General features: G+C 38.3%; 1 protein-coding gene and 1 long non-coding RNA gene across 2 annotated transcripts in view; one reads left to right on the forward strand and one right to left on the reverse strand.

The window, feature by feature from the left end:
- Positions 1-5274, reverse strand: part of CLRN1 (clarin 1) — a 43473-nt gene extending 38199 nt beyond the window's left edge. Inside the window, exon 1 of the mRNA XM_050779807.1 lies at positions 5022-5274. Coding sequence (XP_050635764.1) covers positions 5022-5274 — 253 coding nt within the window. The remainder of the gene's footprint in view (positions 1-5021) is intronic.
- LOC126948256 (uncharacterized) overlaps positions 5244-22494 on the forward strand; it is a 106295-nt gene continuing 89044 nt past the window's right edge. The window contains exon 1 of the long non-coding RNA XR_007723378.1: positions 5244-5661. This is a non-coding gene — a long non-coding RNA (uncharacterized LOC126948256). The remainder of the gene's footprint in view (positions 5662-22494) is intronic.

A 22494-nucleotide genomic window follows, 5' to 3' on the forward strand; every position in this document is an offset into this window, starting at 1 on the left:
GGAGGTCAAGGCTGCAGTGAGCTGTGATCGCACCACTGCACTCCATGCTGGATGACAGAGTGAGACCCAGTCTCAAAACGAAACAAAACAAATACTCTTGGAGTCTTAAACATACTGGTCATTCCTAACTTCTTGCCATCATCAGTTTAAGAAATTAGATTTAGGAAAGTGGAGTTTTTCAGCGAGGCTGGAAGAGGAGTTTCTTGGAAAAACAGAGAAAGCAAAAATGGGAGGAAGTAGGATGTCAGCTTCTTCTTGCTTTTGACCTTCTTCTATTTGTGCTTTCTCAGTAATACCATCTCATTTGTTTCAGTATTTGTGGCTGCCCCCACTTTCTGGAACCCAGTGATCCATCTTACCAGAATTCCAAAGCATCCCATTCTTCAATTTCCCTTTCTTTAACATGCAATTTCCCACACAAAAAGTAAAAGATTGTAATGGGAGAGAAAAGAAACATCCACTTTAGTCATAAAATCCATCTGGATCCTGATAAATGGTAGACATTTCAGAATACTTTAAAAATCATGAGTTTTGAGGATCAGAGCAAAGGCACATGTAACTCAGCATGTCTAATGATGGTGGCCAAAAATCTGTCAGTGGAGTCATCATGTGACTAAGATTAGAAGGGTTATGCAACTGTAAAGCTGGAAGGAACTTGTCTAGAACAGCCAGTCCCTCGTTATATAGATCACAGAGCATTTAAATGGTAAGAGATGTCAGAAATCACCAGAAATCACCTAGTATCGTCTCCCATATACAGATGCAAGAACTGAAAATCAATGAAGTGATGGAATTTTCTAAGTGTAATCTCTTGTGAGTGGCAGAGACCCACCTCAAATCCAGGTTTCTTAATTTCAATAGTATCAGTTTACCAAATATTTATTAAGTACCTGTTTGGGCCATGCACTGTCTGAGGCCCTGGTGTGAAGGAGCCCTGGGATGAATAATACACAGCTCCTGCCTTCTTGGGGATTAAGATCTCCTTGCAGAGAAATACACATTCTCAAATATTTATAATATAGTTGTTTTGAAATAATAGAGCAAACATCAAGGTCTGGGAAGGACAGAGGAGGAAACAATTATTTGGCTGAGAGAAGTTGAAGGTTTTTCTTTCATAATAGTGCTTCTCATACATTATTATCTTCTATTCCATTAATTGCTTTTTTTGTAATAGGAGGTAAACAAAACCTCTATTTGCTGGACTGTTTTAATAGGTGAGTGAGACTAGACAACAGGACCCCTAAGCTAAAAAGCAGAAGAGCCCATGCTTGCTGGTGAAATGGTGCATATGGCTTCTTTCCCTCTTCCCCTAACCAAGTAGTCTTTGCAGATGAACTTCATAGGCTTCCCCTCTACACACCCCCATACCTGCTTCCACACAGACCATAGGAGGAAACACAGGATATCAGACAGAGCCACATCAAAGACCTTTGTAGCTTTGCCATAGGCAGGGTGATAGGAGAGATGCAAGGTGTGCAGAGTCATGACCAGTAAGACACCTGGGGCAGGTCAGGTCAGCAAGAGACAAGAGTCACACTTGGAGGAGACCATGGAGATAGAGAGTACCAACTCTCAGTGACAGGCACTGAGCCCCTGAGCCCCAGCCATTTCATCCCAACATGTGTTTGAGAAGCCACCTGCTTGCTCATAGAAGTAGTTTCAACATTTTCTCTCCAATCTGGGTCAAATGCCTCATTTAGTAAAGAAACGCTGCTTTTCTAAAATATGAAGTGAACTAATTTCTGTTCAGCTTTTTATAAATTTTCTATCATGAGGTCCAAATTAAAATGCTTTTCAAAGTACGACTAAAGTTGCAAGCTGTGATACATGATTGGTTAAATTTTATTTTTCACATTTTAAGAAAATAATTCCATATGTTTTTACCAGCTCATGAACTGTCTTGGCAATGAATAGATCAGTATATCTAGGAACGATTGATACCATATGATTCTTGGGTATCGTATTTTGATGATATTCTGCGATGTTTCAAATTACCAAAACAGAAACCCACCCACACACACTGAGCTCAAAATTGGCAGTTTTTGTCTTGATGGCTACATTTAGAGTTTAAACATCATCATTAAAATTTTACAGGTGACATATCAAGAAAAATTAAGCCCACCAGTTGTGCCTCTTTGAAAGGAAAACATTCCTTCATTATAATAAATGAAATTGTGTGCTAGGTATGAATGCTGGTGACCTCTAGAAAATGAACCACTGACCCATAAGTGGATGAGAATCAGCCAGAGTAAATGAGGCAGAAGTTTTCCCAGCATAACTGTGCATGCTGGCAGGGCAGATTCTTGTTATAATTAAAAGAGATAGAGTGGTCAACAGGGAACATTTATAGGAACAAACATGACTACATTGCCAAACTATTTTTCTGGTCCATTTTTCATTCTCACGTTATGCCATATATCTGGGTTTTAAAAGTGATGCAAGCATTGCACATGAAAATAACACACATGGACTTATACAGCAGAACCCAGGAAAAATTCAATCAGAATATGAACACCATCAATGACCAACTTGTTCAGAGCAAATCCCCATCTAAATCTGTACTGACCAATACAGTAGCCATAAAAATGAGCATGTGACCTTATGCAAATGAGACAGCACTCCTCCAGACTCTGCATATATACCTGGCTGGTGTCCACCGCACTTAGGGACCTCCTCTTTTGGCTTTGGAGCCCCCCCAACCTCTGTCTCTGTATGAGGGAACCTCTTCCTTCTGCCTTCTCTTTTCTTTCTTGCCTATTAAACTCTCTTCTCCTTAAAACCACACACAAAAAAATGAGCATGTGAAATGTGGCTAGACTGAAGTAGATGTAATATAAATGTAAAATACACTCTAGATTTCCAAGACAGCATCAAGAAAAAAAGAACGTAAAACATCTCAATAAATTTTTGATTATATGTTAAAATGATAAGATTTTTGATATCTTGGGTTTAAAAAAATCATTAAAATTAATTTCATCTGTTGCTTTTTACTTTTGTTTTCTAATGTGGCTACTAGGACATTTCAAAGTACATATATGGCTTGCATTTGTGGCTTGTAGTATATTTTTATTGGGCAATGCTGATATAAATGAAAAGTTTAGGTATGCAAAATAGTGTTTATCCACCTAACAGAACTGAAATATAAATTCCTATTAATTGATGATAACATGACAACACAAAGAAAACTGGCCATGAGACCAGCCTGGCCCACATGGTGAAACCCTGTCTCTACTAAAAATACAAAAAAAATTAGGTGGGCGTGGTGGTGCACGCCTGTAGTCCCAGCTACTTGGGAGGCTGAGGCAGGAGAATCGCTTGAACCCAGGAGGGGGAGGTTGCAGTGAGCCAAGAAAACTGGCCACGAAGTGATTTTTACCTTGATAAGTTACCTTTTCCATTCTTCCTACACTGGTACGATTCTGTGAATTCAAATGTTTGCTTAACAACTTTCTAAAGGCAAAATAAGAAAGAAGACATTCTGGGAAATGAATTGTACGCTAATTAGAAGTTGGGCTCTGGAAGAAACAGAAAAGAGTCATTCACCTGAGCTCTCTGGAGGTCCCTGATTTTTGCTCCAAGGAAGCCACTACTGAGAAAATAAGGCTAGACCTTTTATTCATTTATATGAACAGGGCTTATACATTTCTATCAGGAAGAATATCAGAGGATTCTCATCCAAGCAAACGTTGATGAAACATCATTGACAGGGTAATGACATTTTGAATGGAAAAAATGTGAACCATGAAGCTGCATTGCAATGGGAATGTAAACTTCAAGGGTGCAACGTGTCCCAAAGGCATGTTGATTAGGAAGTTTTAACACTGAGAGGGGTGTCTATTTAAATGGATATTATGCTCTTTGGGGAGTCCATTGGATCTGTTTATTTTCATTTTCCCAACTCTCTCTCATGCTGCATTGAAAAAGATACTTTTATGCTTAGGAAAAAAAAAAAAAGCTATACTGTAAGTATTCTTTGCTGGGCCTCACCAAAATGAAAGAGGTTTTAATATGTATAGTATATACAGTACACTTAATATGTATAGTCTATTGTATATAGATGGAGCTGTCACTGCAGAACAAAAAACTAAATGGAAGAATTTCTTCACTAGGCTGGGGGGGAATGTTAGGGGTATGTGGGAACTAATGCAATTCTGTGAGATAAGTGAGAGTACTGTTTAAACCCTACCAGTTCTGTGAGTCCTCACAGAAAGCAAAGGGAGGGGTATCCAGTTAGAACAACTTCATCCTCGACAGGACCAGCATAGGACACAACCAATAATAAATTCAATTAATTTACTTCTTATTAATTTTCATTTAATGAGTTGCCTATTCACATGGTAATATAACAAATGACTTCTTATTAATTTTCATTTAATGAGTTGCCTATTCGCATATTCTCTACATGATTTGCAGGTCAATCAGTTTAAAATTTTCTATACTAAATAGGCATCCATTTCTTTCCCAGTTAGCACAGCAGATCATTTTAAATTTCTACAGCCAAATGATTCCAGATTGGTTAAAAATGAAAACTGAATATTTAGCAGCAGCAGAGGTCTTAGCAGAAATAATGGGAGGGAGTGGGGAGCAGGAAACAAAATCATGAAAAAGGTGGCAAAGCAGGTAGGGTTAAGTAGGGAGCCCATAACCTTGGTTCTTTTTATAAAGAATAAAGGCATAAAGATCATTCTTTACAGCTTTCCTATTTCCCCAAGTTTACTTTTTAAAAAAGACTCCATAATTTCTTACATAAATATTAATACTTACGAATCTTAATTGCTAATAGTTCCAAAAACCTTAATTATGTAACAATGAATTAACTCTACGTTACAATAAAAAGAGCAAGTATAAAATAATAAAAACTAGGAAGAAGAAATTCCTCAGAGTCATGGGCTTTTCATATGGTTCACACCAGTTTAAAAAGTCCTACAATAAACAGGGCAAAACTGTCAAATATAATTCCTCACAACACTGGGAAGAGTCTGCCTAAAGTATTAAATAATTCAAATGCAATTGCTACTTACATGAGAACCGAAAGGGCCTTGCTCCTAACCCACACTGCCTCACACCCTCTCCGTGGAAAAGCCCGTACTGCATTTCACCCATAAACTTGTCCAGCTCCTGCCCTGAGGCATTGACGAGCAGAGCTCCCGTTTTGCAGAGGATAGTGGCTTTGATCCACAACGGTGTCCCCAAGGCTGTCACAACTCCGAGGGCACATGCAAAGCTTAACACTCCAGCCATGCAAAAAATGATTTTCTTCTGTTGACTTGGCATGATGAGAAACCGCCTCTGTGAGGGCGAGGTTCAAAAACAAGACCTTTGTGAGCAATGGGAAGGGACTGCCCCTTTGACTGCATTTATTACAGAAGCTGAACGGACAGATCCCAGCTGAAAAGGCAACTTCACCATTGATGGTTCTCGCCAGGTTAAATGTCAGTAGATGAAGGCATCTTCATCACTCATACTTGGCTTTTCTCCTTTTCTGCTGCTTCTTCTCCCTAATTGGAAATCTTTGGATGAAGGATCTATAAAATAAAAGTCTTTCAAACTGCCTTCAAGTATCTCCTCTGTGTCACTTGGTAACAAAGGTCTAAGATAACAGATGGAGTTCCCCGTGTAACTTGATAAATGCTTCCCTTCCTCAGCCTTTTGTCTGATTGGGTGAGTTGAAACTTTCAGAAACAGGCTTGAATCTGATGGTAAATTTTCAGCAACTTGAGAAGTTCATTTATCGATATTTTCATTTTTGTTTGTATTTGTCGTTGTTTTTGGTGGTGGGGGAAGGAGCTTTAGCAGAGATAGGGAGAACCTATGTACATGTATTGATAATTGATGTCAAAATTTTTTAATTACAGCAGCATAAAAATATTAAACAGAATTGGGTTCTACATGAATATTAAGTGCTCTAGACCAACCATGGGTTCTAGTCCTTCCAACTTAATTTCTCCCAGATCCATGGTTTATACCTGATGTATCAATAGAGAATTTGATTCAAATTTTTCTTGGCTTACAGAAATATGAAAATGCAGGAGCAAATATCTAGATTTCTAAATGCTTTCCTTTAACAAGCTTAGCTGCATTAGGATAATAGCAAGGGAATGTGTTTCTGGGTCCAAGGAATACCAGGATCTGTAAAGATAAGGACATATTGATGGAAGGACGGATGGTGGTCAGATAGGTGACTCTATGGATTCATCATAAAAATGCACAGGTCTCAGCAAAGGCAATCTGTTTGGGAGATTAGAAACAGTTATGAGCAAAGATTAAGTAGCAGGTAGGCCCAGTTAAATGGTCAAGACCTGGAAACTAAAGTTCAGAATTCAGTAACAGCTTTTTAACTTTACATTTCCAATGAGATTCCTCCTTCTGCAGACACAAGACTCTCTCTCTCTCAATCTCTCTCTCTCTCTCTCTCTCTCTGTGTGTGTGTAAGTGTCTAGTGAATGTTTATTTAATGCCATGTTATTGTCCTGAGCTCTGACCTACAAAGTTAATGTTTAGTAAGAACTTATGTCTGGCAACTTGCGAAGTATTCTACCTAAATTATCTCATATAATTCTCATAATTACCATATAATGAAGAAGAGGAGGAAACAGGAGGAGAAAGAGGAGGAGAAGAGGAGGAGGAGGAGGAGGAGGAGGGAAGAAGGAAGAAGAATAAGAAAGAAGACAGAAGAAGAAAAAGAAATTATTCCTATCTTATGTATAAGGAACTTGAGGCTCAGAGAGTTTAAGCAACTTGCTGAAGAGAGTAGTGGAGCTGGGATTCAAATCCAGGTCTTCTACATCTGAGGTTGATGTTCTATTCTAAGCAAAGCCCCTGACCTTGAAAAGATGGCAAACACTTCAGTTTGGGTTGGGTTTGTCTGGGAGTAACAGGGGCAGACTAGCCCATTATTAGTTACACATCTTGAGTGTTTGAAGAACACAGACATCAGTAAATAGAACTTTTTCAGTTGGCCAAAAGCACATGTGTATGCTAGCTTCTATTCTTTTGATCCACCTTTAAGCATGACAGCTTAGAGAAAATTAATAAATGAAGACTTATTTCACACCATTTTCAGCATAAATGGGTCTCTACGTTATGCATACTTTGAAGGGAACTTTGAGGTATAGACTCGGAGTAAACTTCTCTCACAGCTCGCCTCTCCTAGGAGTGACAACAGCCAGTCTCGTTAAGGACAGACAACGAAGTATAGAACTCATTCTAGAATGCCGTGTACATTTGGGGAGAAGAGAGGCAATAAAAACATGGCCACAGAAGAACTGGCCATATAGAAATACCAAAGAGGCACTTAAAATGAAGTTTACAATATTAGTAAGTCTTTTTTATTTTGTATAACTTAACACAGAATAAACAACTCATCGCAGTTTATTTGGCCCTCTAATGAATTCTCCACTGGATTTACAATAATTGCTATCATGGCCCACTAGCAAAACAAGTGGGTGCCAGTGCCCCCAATAAGTGGTTATTTGGGCATATATGTGCCACGGTCACCCTAGAAAACTTAGTTTAAGATGTCTAAGCAGAGTTGAGCTTACTAAATCATCATATTCTGTCATTGGAAGAGACAGAACATTTCCAAAGCCTGGGAGAAGAAATCACCTACAACTTAATCAATACTATTAATAACCTCTACTACAGGGTATGGCAAGAGAAGGATAGTTACCATAGGACAGCGGTTTAATTAACCCAAACTCAGTCAAGTATATCTAAAGCTGTCCAAGGAGGAAAGCCTTGATTATGGGTGTAGAGAGCAATTAGATCACATCAGTTCTTAAGTTTGCATCAGTCTGTAGTGACATATTCACTCGTCTGTAGAGGCATGGGAAAAATAAATACAACATACTGAGTTACTGTTATATCCTGAAATTAGGCCCTTCCTAATTTTTATTGTTAAATTTTTCTTTCTTTAATGAGATGATGGTAGTTGAATTTTTAATGATTTTGTTTGACAAATTTAGAAACTGGCAAACCTATGTCTACTCCTGATTTAAAACAAAACAAAACCAAACCCACTGGTCTATAACATAAAAGATCCCTGAGTGGAAAGGGTGAGGCTCACCCTTTGAGGCCTAAAACCTCACTCTTTGCTCTGACACAGTGGTTCTGAGTTTTGCTGCTCATTAGAATCACTCGAGAAGATTTTAAAAGTACTGATGTCTGTGTCCTCATCCCTGAGATTCAGATTTATTTGATTTTCAAGTATGGCCTTAGCGTCGAGTCACCCCAGGTGATTGCATTGTGCAGCCAAGGTTGGAAGCCACTGCCCTTATCTCCTTTTCACATAGCTACCTTCTGGTTACAAACTAGGCTTTGCAGGCAGCTCAGTGCTGGAATGCACACAGACATGAGCATCTGGGTCGCTAGAGAGGAATATGCTCATAGCAAATTAATAAATGGGCATTATCATTTACAGCTCAAACTTTCCTACATTTTTTCAGCACTAGGTTTCAGCATATCCACAACTAAAAGCCAGGCCCCGATTCATAGAATTACCCCCAAATCACCATGTGAATATCAATGGTGCTGTATCCTGTTCATGTGAGGCAGCCCCCCCTCGCCTCTTCTCCATGCAGCTTCCTTTCAAACTTCAGCATCAGCCACCCACAGGCTGCGTAGTAGTGTGTGTGATCCACCCTCTGAGAATGATATAATGGAACCTGGCAGTCATTATGCCTGACAGCCTTCTTTTGAAATTTCATCTTAAATGTCTTGAATGACAGTGATGACACCATTTTCCTTGCAGTCTCTCTGAGAATTTGAGTCATTAATGTCAGCAAGTTTTCACCAAGTATCCTGCTGAAATCTTTACTGCTCTCAATCTTAATAGGAATACACTTGGTGACATAAGAAAATGGAACTAGGCCTCCCCCTCCTCTGACCCCTTTCAGGTGCTGGATAATGATATAATTCTTCAGAGTGACTAGAGAGTCTGTAGAGAAAGGAGCACAATTGCAGACTCTGTTTTCACTTCCAGTGTAGCATTTGTGCCTCTTCTCACACTAACTTGGCTGCATCAGTTTTTCCTTATAACCATTTGAAAACAAAAGAAAAAAAAAAGAAGCCCCATTCCCAAAGCATGCAAATTCTCACCTGATTTGTTCCCCAAGTATAAGAGACAGTATGGCATGGCATCGGAAGATCCTGTCCAGGGTCTCTTTCCAGCTCTATCGCTAAATTAAGAATTCCTTCTCTGGCATTAATTTTACGTATTTATGAAAAGAGTGGTCTGGGCTGCATAGGTGATTCTCAAATCATTTTCAAGAAGAAAAACCATTGCCTCAACACAACTCATGACAAATAAGACAAAAATTAAGCTGCTATACTGGGAGGGTGGGTGGTCAAGGAGTTGTCACTGGGCTCCCCAGCTCCCTACTCCCTAGAGTGCCCTATCCCCAATGTGAAAGACAGCTCTGAGAAGCACAGTTGGGCTCCTTTAGTTCCTATTTAACTAAAGAAAAAAATTTTAATAAGCCGTAGAACTACAATTTGGTCATTTGCTAGATTATGTCTCTTTTTTCTTTGCTGTGCTAACCTATTAGCTATTACAGAATATTGCATTGCTCACGGACACTGCATGGCTGATTATTCCAATTATTAATTTTTAGATTATTTAATGAGAGGTTCTATGTTTTTGTCTGATTTGTCACTGGTAGTACTGATTTTGATTTTCCTCCAAATGGATCATTATACTCCAAGGCCTCTCTAACAGATTCAACAAGAGTCTATCAAGCTTCCTATTCTAAGACAAGAGGCCTTTGTAAATCTACCCCATTTTTCTCATCTTTAAAGCAAAATCTGGCAAATTTGATTGACGTGCCTTGACTAATTCAAGTTGCTGGTGATCCTCAAGTAGCATTGTAATTTTCTAATGACTGTAAGGGAAAAAAACACTCCATGGAAAGAATTGATTGATTTATTAGAGAGAAAATTACCACATGTGCTAGACCTTGATTGCAGCTAATATTTGTAGAGCTAATTGCTTGAACTAGAGGATTAAAAGGATTGAAGGAAAGGAAGAAAAAGAAAACAAAGTTCTCTTGGAATACAGATGAACCCGCAGTGGATTTGGACTGAGAGGGAGAATTCAGTACAGGGATTTTTGGGGCTGATGATGGTTGTGGAGACATTTAGAATAAGTGGAAGAGTTGTGCTTCTGACACAAAAGCCACAGAGAGGAACCAGGGAGTGGAGGAAAGTTGCTGCTCATGCTGTCTGTTAAATAAGATCTCGTGTGACACCTTCGGATTTGTCTGGGTTTCTTGTTGTATCTCACATTAAGGCTATGTTGATACTTAACCTTCACCCAGCAGAATGTCTGAGCTATTACAGAAAGGAGGAAAAAGTTACTTAACCTAAAGAGGTGAAGAAAGAAGGCATAGTTTAAGACACATCCTTTAACGATAATAGGCAAACCATATTCCTAGCACAGGGAAACAGATAATAATTTTCCTCGTTGATCTAACTTAGGATAGATGTGCTAAAGTAGTACATTTTGGGGTAGTTTGATTTGGTGATTACCAACTTTTTTTTTTTTAAGACAGGGTCTCACTATATTTTCAGGCTAGTCTTGAACTCCTGGGCTTAAGTGATTCTCCTGCCTCAGCCTCCCAAGTAGCTGGGACCACAGGCACACACCACAGATATAAACTCTGTGGCAGCCACATTTGAACAATGTGACCCACCCTCTCTAGCCTACTTTGATTAGGAATAGACATCTAAATCAACCAGATTGTGTCTCCTGGAAATTTAAAAGTAATATTGAGAGATGCAATTCAAATCATTGGAAGCCAGCGTGCAAAAATTGAGAAGGAAGCAATTTTTTTTCCCGCCAATAAAGCCTTGAATGGCCCTATAATGCCCAAATTTATTGTTCAATTTTTCTCCAGCTGTCACTATTCTCCTTCCCGGCAGTCAAGTGTAGTTCTCTGTTTTCAAAGTTCTTTGTCTTTTACTTGTTTTGTCATTTTCCTATTTGTGTGCATTCTAAAGAAAGCTCCTGGGAGGCACCGATTTTCAGCTCTCCCCACCATCTGGCTCTTGGTCCAGGGCACTAGGTGAAACTGACTGTGATGGCTACCTAGTGAAGGGACAGGTGGTAGCTACTCAGACACTATGTGAGGTATATATATGTATTGGTCTCAATTGTCCACAGTCACAAGGTCTCTGTGGCCAACACTACCCTAGCTTACTGGAAGTTTTCAATCAAGCTGGCCTTGTCTGGTCCTTCCTTCATCAGGGATGAGTATTGCCCTTTCATGCTGTCGCTACAGATGTTCAGGGCCCCACCCTCTTATCGTGGAGGAACCATAAGAGTTCCAGGCTGCTGAACTTCCTGGGATTGACTTCATGGAGAGAAGCAGAAGGAGTAGGGAGGGCTGTACTGGGTCCTGGAACACAGACAAACTGGGTTGCTGTTAGTCAAGGCTGCTGTCTGGTGGCAGGCCTCACTAACTGGCTACAAGAAGGACTGGATAGCAGCAGCACAACCGGGTAAAATCATCTGGGACTTGACTTACACTCCAACTCCAGCTTAGCTTCCCAATACACTCCCTTCTGACTACTGGGTGCCTTCCTCCTTTTTATTTTCCCAGACTACAATGACCTTTAGCAAATTGGCAGGCAGCAATGCGTGTCCTGCTTAGATCTGACTCTTTCTGCCTCCAACCCCCAGGGGAGATATAAAGGAATCAGACACGTAGAGAAGGGAGAACACGTGTGAATTAATATTTCAAATATCTTCTACCAAAACTGTTCTAGATGTACACACTTTCTCCTCCTTTAGTTTAATTATCAAGAATAAATACTTTGCCCATCTTTGAGAAGATGAAAATCCTTAATGTAGTATATATCTGTATACCTTAGAAAAATAATACTGTTCCTTTGGTAAAATATAGGCCAGTCACTAGGGCAGTGAAGTATTAAAACTAAATATTTTAAACCTGATGACCAAGACAGTTTTATTAAGCACTAATAAAGCAAGACAAAATTTCTAGTTTGAGTCCTTTTCTAGGAAATTCAGATTGAAAGGAACAAAAGATCATTATTAATTTTTACTTCTCTCTGTGTATTTTATATGCACAGTCCTTATTTGAAAAAAATTATATAAAGGCAGATTGTAGTCAAAGAAATCCCAGAGGGGATTATGAAGGCCTTACCTATAAAGTTTCTTTCCAAGATCAGCAGCTATAGCTGGGTAAGGAGATGGTAAGCTCTGGGAACCCTAAGCTGGAGTGGGAACTGTCTATGCAATTACCATAGTTGGGAGCCAAAACTCTTTGACTTGTCATGACTGAAAATCTCCAGCAAGCCAGATCACACATGACATTGTGTCTTTAAATGATGTATAAAGACTGGGCACCGAGCCATGGGCACTACTGAGAATAGATGTAAATTCAACAAACCTGAGGTCCTTATGGAGAACTAACCTTCACTCTGTGCCTTCACTTCTACTGGAATGAAAGCTAAGCTAGTTGATGACATTGTCATATTAATTATACAAGAAATATTTTATCATTATGAAAAAGATTATTTTAACAAAGATTTTAAAAGGAAAACCATACCATATGCAAAATTTATTAGATACGTATTACAGAACTAAGAGTAAAGCCTAAAATATAAAACTTCTAGAAGAAAACGTAGACTAAGGTCTTTGTTTCTTCTGGTACAGATTTTTGAGATAAAAAGAGTGTGAACCATAAAATTAAAAACAAGTTGATAAATTAAAATTTTCTGTTCTTTGAAAAACACTAAATAATGAAAAAAAAAGCCACAGACTGGGCAAAAGTATGTGAAAAGTATATACATGATAAAGGACTTGCATACAGATTATATAAAGAAATCTCTAAATTTAACAATAAGAAAATGAATACCCCAATTTAAAATGGGCAAAATATTTGAAAGATACTTCTTCGAAGAAGAGACACGGGTAGCAAAGAAGCCCATGAAAGGATGCTCCATATCATTAGTTAGAACTGCAATGGGATACCACAGCCTACTTACTAAAATGACTAAAATTTAGAAAACAAACAACTGACAACACCAAATTCTGGCGAGGACGCAAAGCAACTGGAACCCTTTAGAATATTGGTGTGAATGCCAGATGGCACAGCCACTTTGGGATACAGTTTAACAGTTTCTTTAAAAGTTAAACAAGGCCGGGCGCGGTGACTCAGACCTGTAATCCCAGCACTTTGGGAGGCCGAGGCGGGTGGATCACGAGGTCAGGAGATCGAGACCATCCTGGCTAACACGGTGAAACCCCGTCTCTACTAAAAATACAAAAAATTAGCCGGGCATGGTGGCGGGCGCCTGTAGTCCCAGTTACTCCAGAGGCTGAAGCAGGAGAATGGCGTGAACCTGGGAGGCGGAGCTTGCAGTGAGCCGAGATGGTGCCACTGCACTCCAGCCTGGGCGACAAGCAAAACTCTGTTTCAAAAAAAAAAAAAATGTTAAACACATACTTAGATATGACCTAGTAATCCTACTCCAGATATTTACCAAAGAGAGATGAAAGCAAATGCCCACACAAATATTTGTACAGAAATGTTTATAGTGGTTTTATTCATAATTACCCCAAAATGGAAACAACCCAAATGTTCATCAGCTGGTGAATGGATAAACAAACAGTGGTACATCTATACAATGGCACACTATTCAGGAGAAAAAAGGAACAAAGTAACACATGCACCAAAATGAATAAATCTTCTATGGTTTTTGCCAAGTGGAATAAGTCAGACTCAAAAGGTCATAAGTGATTTCATTTATATGACATCTGAAAAAGGCAAAGCTTAGATCAAGGGCAAAAATTAGATCAAAGGTTGTCAAGGGCTGAAAGTTGGGGAAGGGTATTGACTACCAAGGGGCATGAGAGAATTTTGTTCAGTGATGATTGTGGCAGGATTATGTACCTGAAAATGCTTGTGAAAAGTTCTTGAATTGTATACCTAAAAAAGGAGAATTTTACTAAATGTGATTTATATCTAAATAAAATAATTAGAATATCTTTAAATGTCACCACTCAGCATATAACTCTCTAGTTATTTTCTCATGCAAATAAATAACCTCTTTCAATATGAATTAACCTCTTTCTTATAATAGAAAAACAGGATATTCAAATCAATTTATTATTTTGTTTGACAAAGCTGTTACATATACTATTACATACAGGGAGCATTGCTTGCAAAAGGATTATAAGTTAAGAAATGCTTCCTCCAAAACTTGCTCTATTATAAACATTCAATATGTTTTGAAAGAAGCAGCATCATCAAGATACCTGGGTTCAATGGAAGTAGTTCCTAGCACTAACTTACCATGACCACATCAAGTTAACTTTCCTCCTTGTTTTTCATTTTTTTCCTTCTTCAGATGAATAGGTTGGACATATTTTGTGCTTCTGGACCTTTTCTCTGCCTATACAGGTACAGACCAGGAACACTGTCACCAGGAGCAGTTCTCATCAGACGGTGATTTTCAGTGGGTTGAGGAAAGCAGCCAAGGGAGGAAATAACTCCTAAGGGATTAGTTTAATATCTTTCAGGGGTGTAGAAATATTTTTAAAGCCTTCACACGTCTGAAATTCTTGGGGTGAGTTATCCCCTACTTATTTGAAAAATTATTAGATTAAATAATCTCCACGAGGCAACTTGGTGCATTCTGGGATTCTGCCGAGGGCATAATATGTGTAAGGTAATGTCTACCTACCACTAATTTCATGCCACACATAAGTTTTTATTTTTGTGATGATTCAGAAGACAATCTAATAATACTCCCTTTGGAAGTTCTAGTTTTTGCTTTAAATAAGTAAACTGGTATTCTGATTAATTCTTCAGTAAGGCGCGATGGCTCTTGCCTGGTATCCCAGTAACCTAGGAGGCTGAGGCAGGAGGATAATTTGAAGTTTGGGCAACATAGTGTGACCCTGTCCCTAAAATAATAATAATCATCATCATCATCATCATCATTCTTCAGTCTCTTGTGACCTTACTAGGAAGAGACCCATTTTCAGAGCCCTAGAAAAAACAAATCAATGAACTTGTAATGCTGAGAGATCGACTCTGGAATGTGGTGCCTCTGGTGAAGCAACACTTCTACACTATCCCCTTCAAGTTTCTTTTTGTTACCTCTTTCCCACTTCCCCACCCCTCATCTGTCTCATTTCTCTGTTTGTCTCTCAGGATCCCAACAGGAATCTTTGGCTCACTAAAATATAATCTGAAAAGGAGAGTTTAATAAAGGGACAATTTACAAAGATGTGGGAGGGGTTTAGGGAAACTACAAGGGATGATAGAGTCCCTATCAGAACTGAAGGCGGCTGGGGAGGGCATAGTCCTTGAACCTATAGATAGAGAAGCCTGTGTGGAGAGGGCCACCTGACAGGAACTATGCCCTTCTGTTGACTTCTGGAGTCCACCATAACCCCACAGGGAGGAAGATGACAGAATAGACAGCTCCACTTGACTCTTTTCCTTTCCTCTCCTCTGATCTGCTGCTGGTGCTCCCATTGACTAAACCCAACAGGAAACCAAAGGTCAGTCTCTCAAGGCATAAGCAAGGTTAACAAAATAGATATGGAGGGGGCAGATATAAGAAATCCTGCTAGCTATTGCTGTTTATCCATCTATCTGTCACCTGTCTATCTGAAATAGTTAATACATATACATGGCTTTAGAAATTCAAAAATTGTAAAAGAGTAAACAGTGAAAAAAAGTCTTCTTTTATCTCTGACCTTCAGTCTCCCAGGCACTCTTCTACCAGATAATTTCTTATGAAACTTTCCTGTTATCTTCTCTGATCATCTTAGCATAGATGTAAATACATCCTCCTTCCACCACTTGCATTCTAAGCCAACGGCAATATGCCATGCAAACCCTTCTGCATCTAGGATTTTTCACTTAATAAAATGTCTTTGTGAGGATTCCAATGGATACACATAAATGGTTGTTTTGGTTGTTTAGTCTGTCTGATTGTTTTGACAGCAACAAATTCAACTTTTAATAACTATTGGGTAGGAGCTCACTGAAGATACATGCGCTGTTGCTCATGCACACATCCGCAGCCACTCACTGCAACTCTCCAGGAAATATTAATACACACCCTTTCCTTAATTTGAGATCTGGACGCAATTCTCAGCTGCATCCACATTTGCCACCCTATGCTAGAAATGACTAGTCCAAGATGTGCCAGGGTGATGTTTCTGAGTTTGGATTCTCTGTGTGTCAGGGGTGGAACCAAATGCTAAAGTTCGATTTTATACAGTACCCAACCTGGGCAATTTACTTTCAGCCAGGGAACAGTTCCAAATATTTGATTTGGACAGGGCCTCCTTAAACATACTTTTTGTCTTCTTTCTTCACAATTTGGATGCCTTTTATTTCTTTTTCTTGCCTAATTGCTCTTGCTAGAATTTGCAGTACTGTGTTAAATGTAAGTGGTGAAAGCTGGCATCCTGCTTCATTAGAGGAAAGACTTTCAAATTTTCACCATTGAGTATGATGTTTGCTGTGATTTTAAAATACGGCTTTTATTATGTTGAAGTGGTTGCTTTTTCTTCCTAGTTTGTTGAGGTTTTTTTTTTTTTTATGAAAGGATGTTGAATTTCGTCAAATGCTTTTTCTGCATAAATTGAGATGATCATGTGGGTTTTTCTTTCATTCTGTTAATAGGGTGTATTGAATTTGGTGATTTTCATACATTGAATCATCCTTGCATTCCAGGAATAAATCTCATTTGGTCATGATGTATAATCCTTTTAATATGCTGCTGAATTCAGTCTTCTACTATTTGTTAAGAAATTTTACATCAGTATTCATAAGGGATATTGGTCTGTAATTTCTTGCAGCGTCTTTGCGTGGCTTTTGTAACAGGGTACTTGCTGGCTTCATAGAATGAGTTAGGATGTGTTCCTTCCTCTCCATTTTTTGGAAAAAGTTTGGGAAGAATACTAGTTCTCTAAATATTTGGTAGAATTTAGCAGTGAGACCATCAGATCCAGGGCTTTTCTTTGTCAGGAGATTTTTTATTCCTGATTTAATCTCCTTACTGGTCATAAGTCTATTCAAATTTTCTCTATTTCATTATGATTTAGTCTTGGTAGGCGTGATGGTTAATATTGAGTGTCAACTTGATTGGATTGAAAGATGCAAAGTACTATTACTGGGTGTGTCTGTGTGGGTGTTGCCAAAGGAGATTAACATTTGAGTCAGTAGACGGAGAGGCAGACCTACTCTCAATGTGGATTGGCACCATCTAATCAGCTGCCACCATGACTGGAATAAAAGCAGACAGAGGAACATGGAAGAACTAGACTGGCTGAATCTTCCAGCTTTTATCTTTCTCCCGTGCTGGATGCTTCCTACCCTCAAACATCAGACTCCAAGTTCTTCAGCTTTTAGATTCTTGGACTTACACCAGTAGTTTGCCAGGAGCTCTCAGGCCTTCAGCCACAAACTGAAGGCTGCACTGTCACCTTCCCTGCTTTTGAGGTTTTGGGTCTCAGACTGGTTTCCTTTCTCCTCAGCTTGCAGATGGCCTATTGTGGGACTTGACCGTGTGATTGTGTGAGTCAATATTCCTTAATAAACTCCCCTTTATGACAGAAAACCAAACACCACATGTTCTCAATCGTAAGTGGGAGTTGAACAATGAGAACACATGGACACAGGGAGGGCAATATCACACACTGGGCCTGTTGGGGGGTGGGGGCCTGTGGGAGGAACAGCGTTAGGAGAAATATCTAATGTAAATAACAAATGGATGGGTGCAGCAAACCAACACGGCACATGTATACCTATATAACAAACCTGCACGTTGTGCACATGTACCCTAGAACTTAAAGTATGATAAAAAAATAAATAAAATGCATCAAATATGTTTAAAAAATTAAAAAGTAATAAAAAATAAACTCCCCTTTATATATACATCTATTCTATTAGTCCTGTCCCTCTAGAGAATCCTTACTAATACAGTAGGTTTTGTGTTTCTAGGAACTTATCTATTTCTTTCTTCTAGGTTATCTAATTTGTTGGCACACAATAATTCATGGTACTGTATTCATAATCCTTTTCATTCTGTAGAATTGGTAGTAATGTCCCCACTTTCATTTCTGATTTTAGTAATTTAAGTCTTCTCATTTTTTTCTTAGTTCATCTGACTGAAGATTTGTCAATTTTGTTGATCTCTTCAAAGAACCAACATAGGTTTTACTGATTTTCTCTGTTTTTTTCTATTCTTTTTTTCATTTATCTCTGCTCTAATCTTTATTATTACCATCCTTCTGCTGGCTTTGGGGTTAGTTCCTTCCTCTTTTGCTAGTTCCTTAACTTGTAAAGTGAGATTGCTGATTCGAGATTGTTCTTTGTTTTTAACATAAGCATTTATGGTAGTGCCCTCTCATCTGTGGTTTTACTTTCTTTAATTTCAATTGCCCACAGTCAACTGTGGTCTAAAAATAGGTGAGTATAGTACAATAAGATATTTTGAGAGACACATTTGCATAACTTTTATTGCAATATATTGCTTAATTGTTCAATTTTATTATTGTTTATCTCTTACTATGCCTAATTTACAAATTAAACTATCATAGTTATATATGTACAGGAAAAAACATGGTATATATAGGATACTAGCTGAGGTTTCAGGCATTCACTGGGGACCTTGTGATGTACCCTTCATGAATAAGGGGAGACTAATGTTTAGCTATAAATTTTCCTCTTTTCAATGTGTCCCGTAAGTTTTGATATGTTGTATTTTATTTTCATTTGTCTCTAAGTACTTTCTAATTTCCCCCTTGTGATTTCATCTTTGATCTATTGATTAAGAGTATTGTGTTTAATTTCCACAAATATTTGAAGTTTCCACGCTTTTGAAATTATTGATTTCTAACTTTATCCCTCGTGGTCAATGAAGATACTTTGCATGACATCTATCAGTTTAATTCTATTGAGACTTGAGACTTAACTTGTGGCTTATTATATTTCTATCCTGGAAAATGTCACATGTGCACTTGAGAAGAATATGTATGCTCGTAGTTGGGGGTAAAGTGTTCTATATATGTCTGTTTCACCTCGTTGGTATATTGTGTTGTTTAAGTCCTCTACTTCCTTGCTTATTTTCTGCCTGGTTGTTCTATCCATTATTGAGAATGGGATATTGAAGTCTCTGACTATTATTGTAGAACTGTCTGTTTCTCCATTCAGTTAGGTTAGTTTTGGCTTCATATATTTTGACAGTCTATTATTAGATAGATGTATAAAGGTTTATAATTGTTATCTTTCCTTGCTCTGTTGAACCTTTTATTAAAATGTAATGTACTTCTTTGACCCTTGTAACAGTTTTGTATTTAAAGCCTATTCTGTCTGATATTACTATCACTACTTCTGCTCTCTTTTGGTTGCTATTTGCATGAAATATCTTTTTCCATCTGTTCACTTTCAGTCCATGTCTTTTTCAATCTATTTGATCTAAAGTGAGTCTCTTGTAAACAGCATATAGTTTGATTATGTGTTTTTTTTCCCATTCTGCCAATCTTTCTTTTGATTGGAGAGTTTAATCTATTTATATTTATATTAACCACTGCTAAGAAAGAACTTAGTTGTGTCATTTGACTATTTGTTTTCAACATGCCTTGTAAGGTTTTTGTCCCTCATTTCCTGCATTATTGTCTTCCATTACATTTCATTGGTTTTTTTGTAGTTAAATGTTTAAATTCTTTTCTCATTTTCTTTTGTGTATACTCTATTACTATTTTCTTTGTAGTTACTATAGGAATTACGTTTAACACAGTAAAGTTATAACACTCTAATTTGAACTTATACCAGCTTAACTTGAATAACAAAGAAAAAATCTGCTCTTTTACAGCTTCGTCCCTACCTCTTTTAGTCGCTGATGTCACAAAATTACATCTTTTTCTATTTTGTATGCCAAAATATACGCTAGTAATCATTTTAAATACATTAGTTTCTTAAATTACATAAAAAATAGAATGTGAAGTTACAAACCACAGTTACAAAAATCCTAGCTTTTAAACTAATAATTGTTTTTTTCAATGTGTTAATCTCTCAAACCATGTAGAAAACAAAAGGTAGTGTTACAAACTGTTTTTATGATAATATTGACTTTTATAATTGCACGTGTGTGTACCTTTATCGAGATTCTTATTTCTTTATAAGGTTGTGAGTTACTGTCTAGTGTTCTTTTATTTCACCCTGCCTGACTCCCTTGAACATGTCTTACAGGGCTGGGCTAGTGACGACAAACTCCCTCAGTTTTTGTTTTATCTGGGAATATCTTAATTTCTCCTTCACTTTGAAGGACAGTTTTGCCAGATATAGGAATCTTGGTTGACAGTTTTTTTGTTTGTTTGTTTTGTTTTAGAATGTTGGATATATCAGCCTTTTAGCCTCCAAAGCTTCTGATGAGAAATCTGAAGATTTCTTGCATATGATGAATTATTTCTCTCTTTCTGCTTTCATGAGTCCCTCTTTGTCTTTTGAAAGTTTGATTATAATCTGTCTCTGTGTGAGTCTCTTTCAGTTTATTTTACTTGGAGTTATTTGAGCTCCTTGGCATTTATTTCTATTCTTCATCATATTTGTAAAGTTTTCAACCATTTTTTCTTTAACTGTTTCCTCTACCCCTTTCTCCTTTTCTTCTACTGGGACCTTCACAGTATGTATGTTGGTGGTGTTCGACAGGCCCCTTAGGCTCTGCTCACTTTTTGTCAATCTTTTTTCTTTCTGTTTCTCAGACATGATCATTTCCATTGTTCTATGTTCAGGTTCATAGACTCTCTTCAACCTGCTCAAATCTGCCTTTGAATCCTTCTAGTGATTTTTTAATTTCACTTATTGTACATTTCAGCTCCAGAATTTCTTATTGGTTTCTTTGTGGGTTTTCTATTTCTTTATGGTTATTTCCACTTTGTTCAAATATTGTCTTCTCCATATTTCCCTTTAGTTATTTGAGCATCTTTAAGACAGTAATTTTAAAGGTTTTTGTCAACTAGATCTACCATCCGATTTATTTATTTATTTATTTTTCTGAGACAGAGTCTCACTCTGTCACCCAGGCTGGAGTACAGTGGCGTGATCTCAGCTCACTGCAACCTCCACCTCCTGGGTTCAAGGGATTCTTGTGTTTCAGCCTCCCAAGTAGCTGGGACTAGAGGTGTGCACTAACACACCTGGCTAAGTTTTGTATTTTTAGTAGAGATGGGGTATCACCATGTTGATCAGGCTGGTCTCAAACTCCTGGCCTCAAGTGATCTTCCTGCCTCGGCCTCCCAAAGTGCTGGGATTACAGGCATAAGGCACTGTGCCCAGACACCATCAGATCTTTCTTCAGGAGCTGTTTTGTTTATTTATTTTTTCCTTTGAATGGACCATATTTTCTTGTTTCTTTGTGTATGCCTTATAATTTTTTATCAAAAACCAGACATTTAAATCTAATAATGCAGTAACTCTGGAAATCAGATTTTTCCCTTTCACAGGTTATACTATTTTCATTATTTTTTTTGCTTTTAAAAAAATTGTTTTAGGTAGGTTGCTTCTGTGCCAAGGATAAGCCTGAGGTGTAAAACTAAGGTCTTCTCAAGTCTTTTCTGAGCCTATTTTTCTCTGGGCATGAACAGTTATTCTAATTGCTAATGTATGTGCAGTTGCTTTTGAATGTCCTAGTCTTCAACGTCTGCCTCCCAAAAAGGAAAGAAGAGAAAATTAAGGATGTGGAGAGTGGTGCCAGCCATGGACTCCTTTGGAAGTCACTTCAGCTGGACAGGGAGGGGCTTGCCACAGTGGGAGAGGTGCAGCAGCAATGTGTGTATTTGTCTGCACCTCTGTGATCAGAAGCTGCAATCAGTGATGGCTGGGCACAGTGGCTTATGCCTGTAATCTGAGTACTTTGGGAAGATGAGATGGGAGGATCGGTTGGGGCCAGGAATTCAAGACCAGCCTAGGCAACATAGTGAGACCTTGTCTCTACAAGAATTTTAAAAATTAGCTGTGTTGGTGCATGCTTATAGTCCTAGCTACTTGGGAGGCTGAAGTGGGAGGATTTCCTGAGCCCAGAGTTTACAAGCTGCAGTGAGTTATGATCACACTACTGCACTCCAGCCTGGGTGATGGAGCAAGACTCTGTTTAAAAAAAAAAAAAAAAAAAAAAACTACTACACACACAGGGTATTCAAAACAAAACAAAACAAAACAAAAAACAGAAGCAGCAGCTGCAATCAGCGAGCAGAGCACAGATGCACAAATCCTCAGCATTTGGGGGTCAGGTTCCCTGGCTCCCACAAACTGTGTAAAAGCTGCTTCGGGACCAAGTGCACACCTGCATACCATGGGGCTGCGAGTGAAGAACGGATAGCTGCTACCGCACTAAGAGCTGAAATTGACCACAGTTAACCACAATTTACTAAGCCTTCCCTAGACATTGCAAATTTTCAACAGACTCCAGAGCTCCTAAATAGCTACATCTGACAGACTTTGCCAGTGA

This window comes from Macaca thibetana, chromosome 2 (genome assembly GCF_024542745.1).
Source record: "Macaca thibetana thibetana isolate TM-01 chromosome 2, ASM2454274v1, whole genome shotgun sequence".
In the NCBI taxonomy this organism is placed as follows: domain Eukaryota; kingdom Metazoa; phylum Chordata; class Mammalia; order Primates; family Cercopithecidae; genus Macaca; species Macaca thibetana.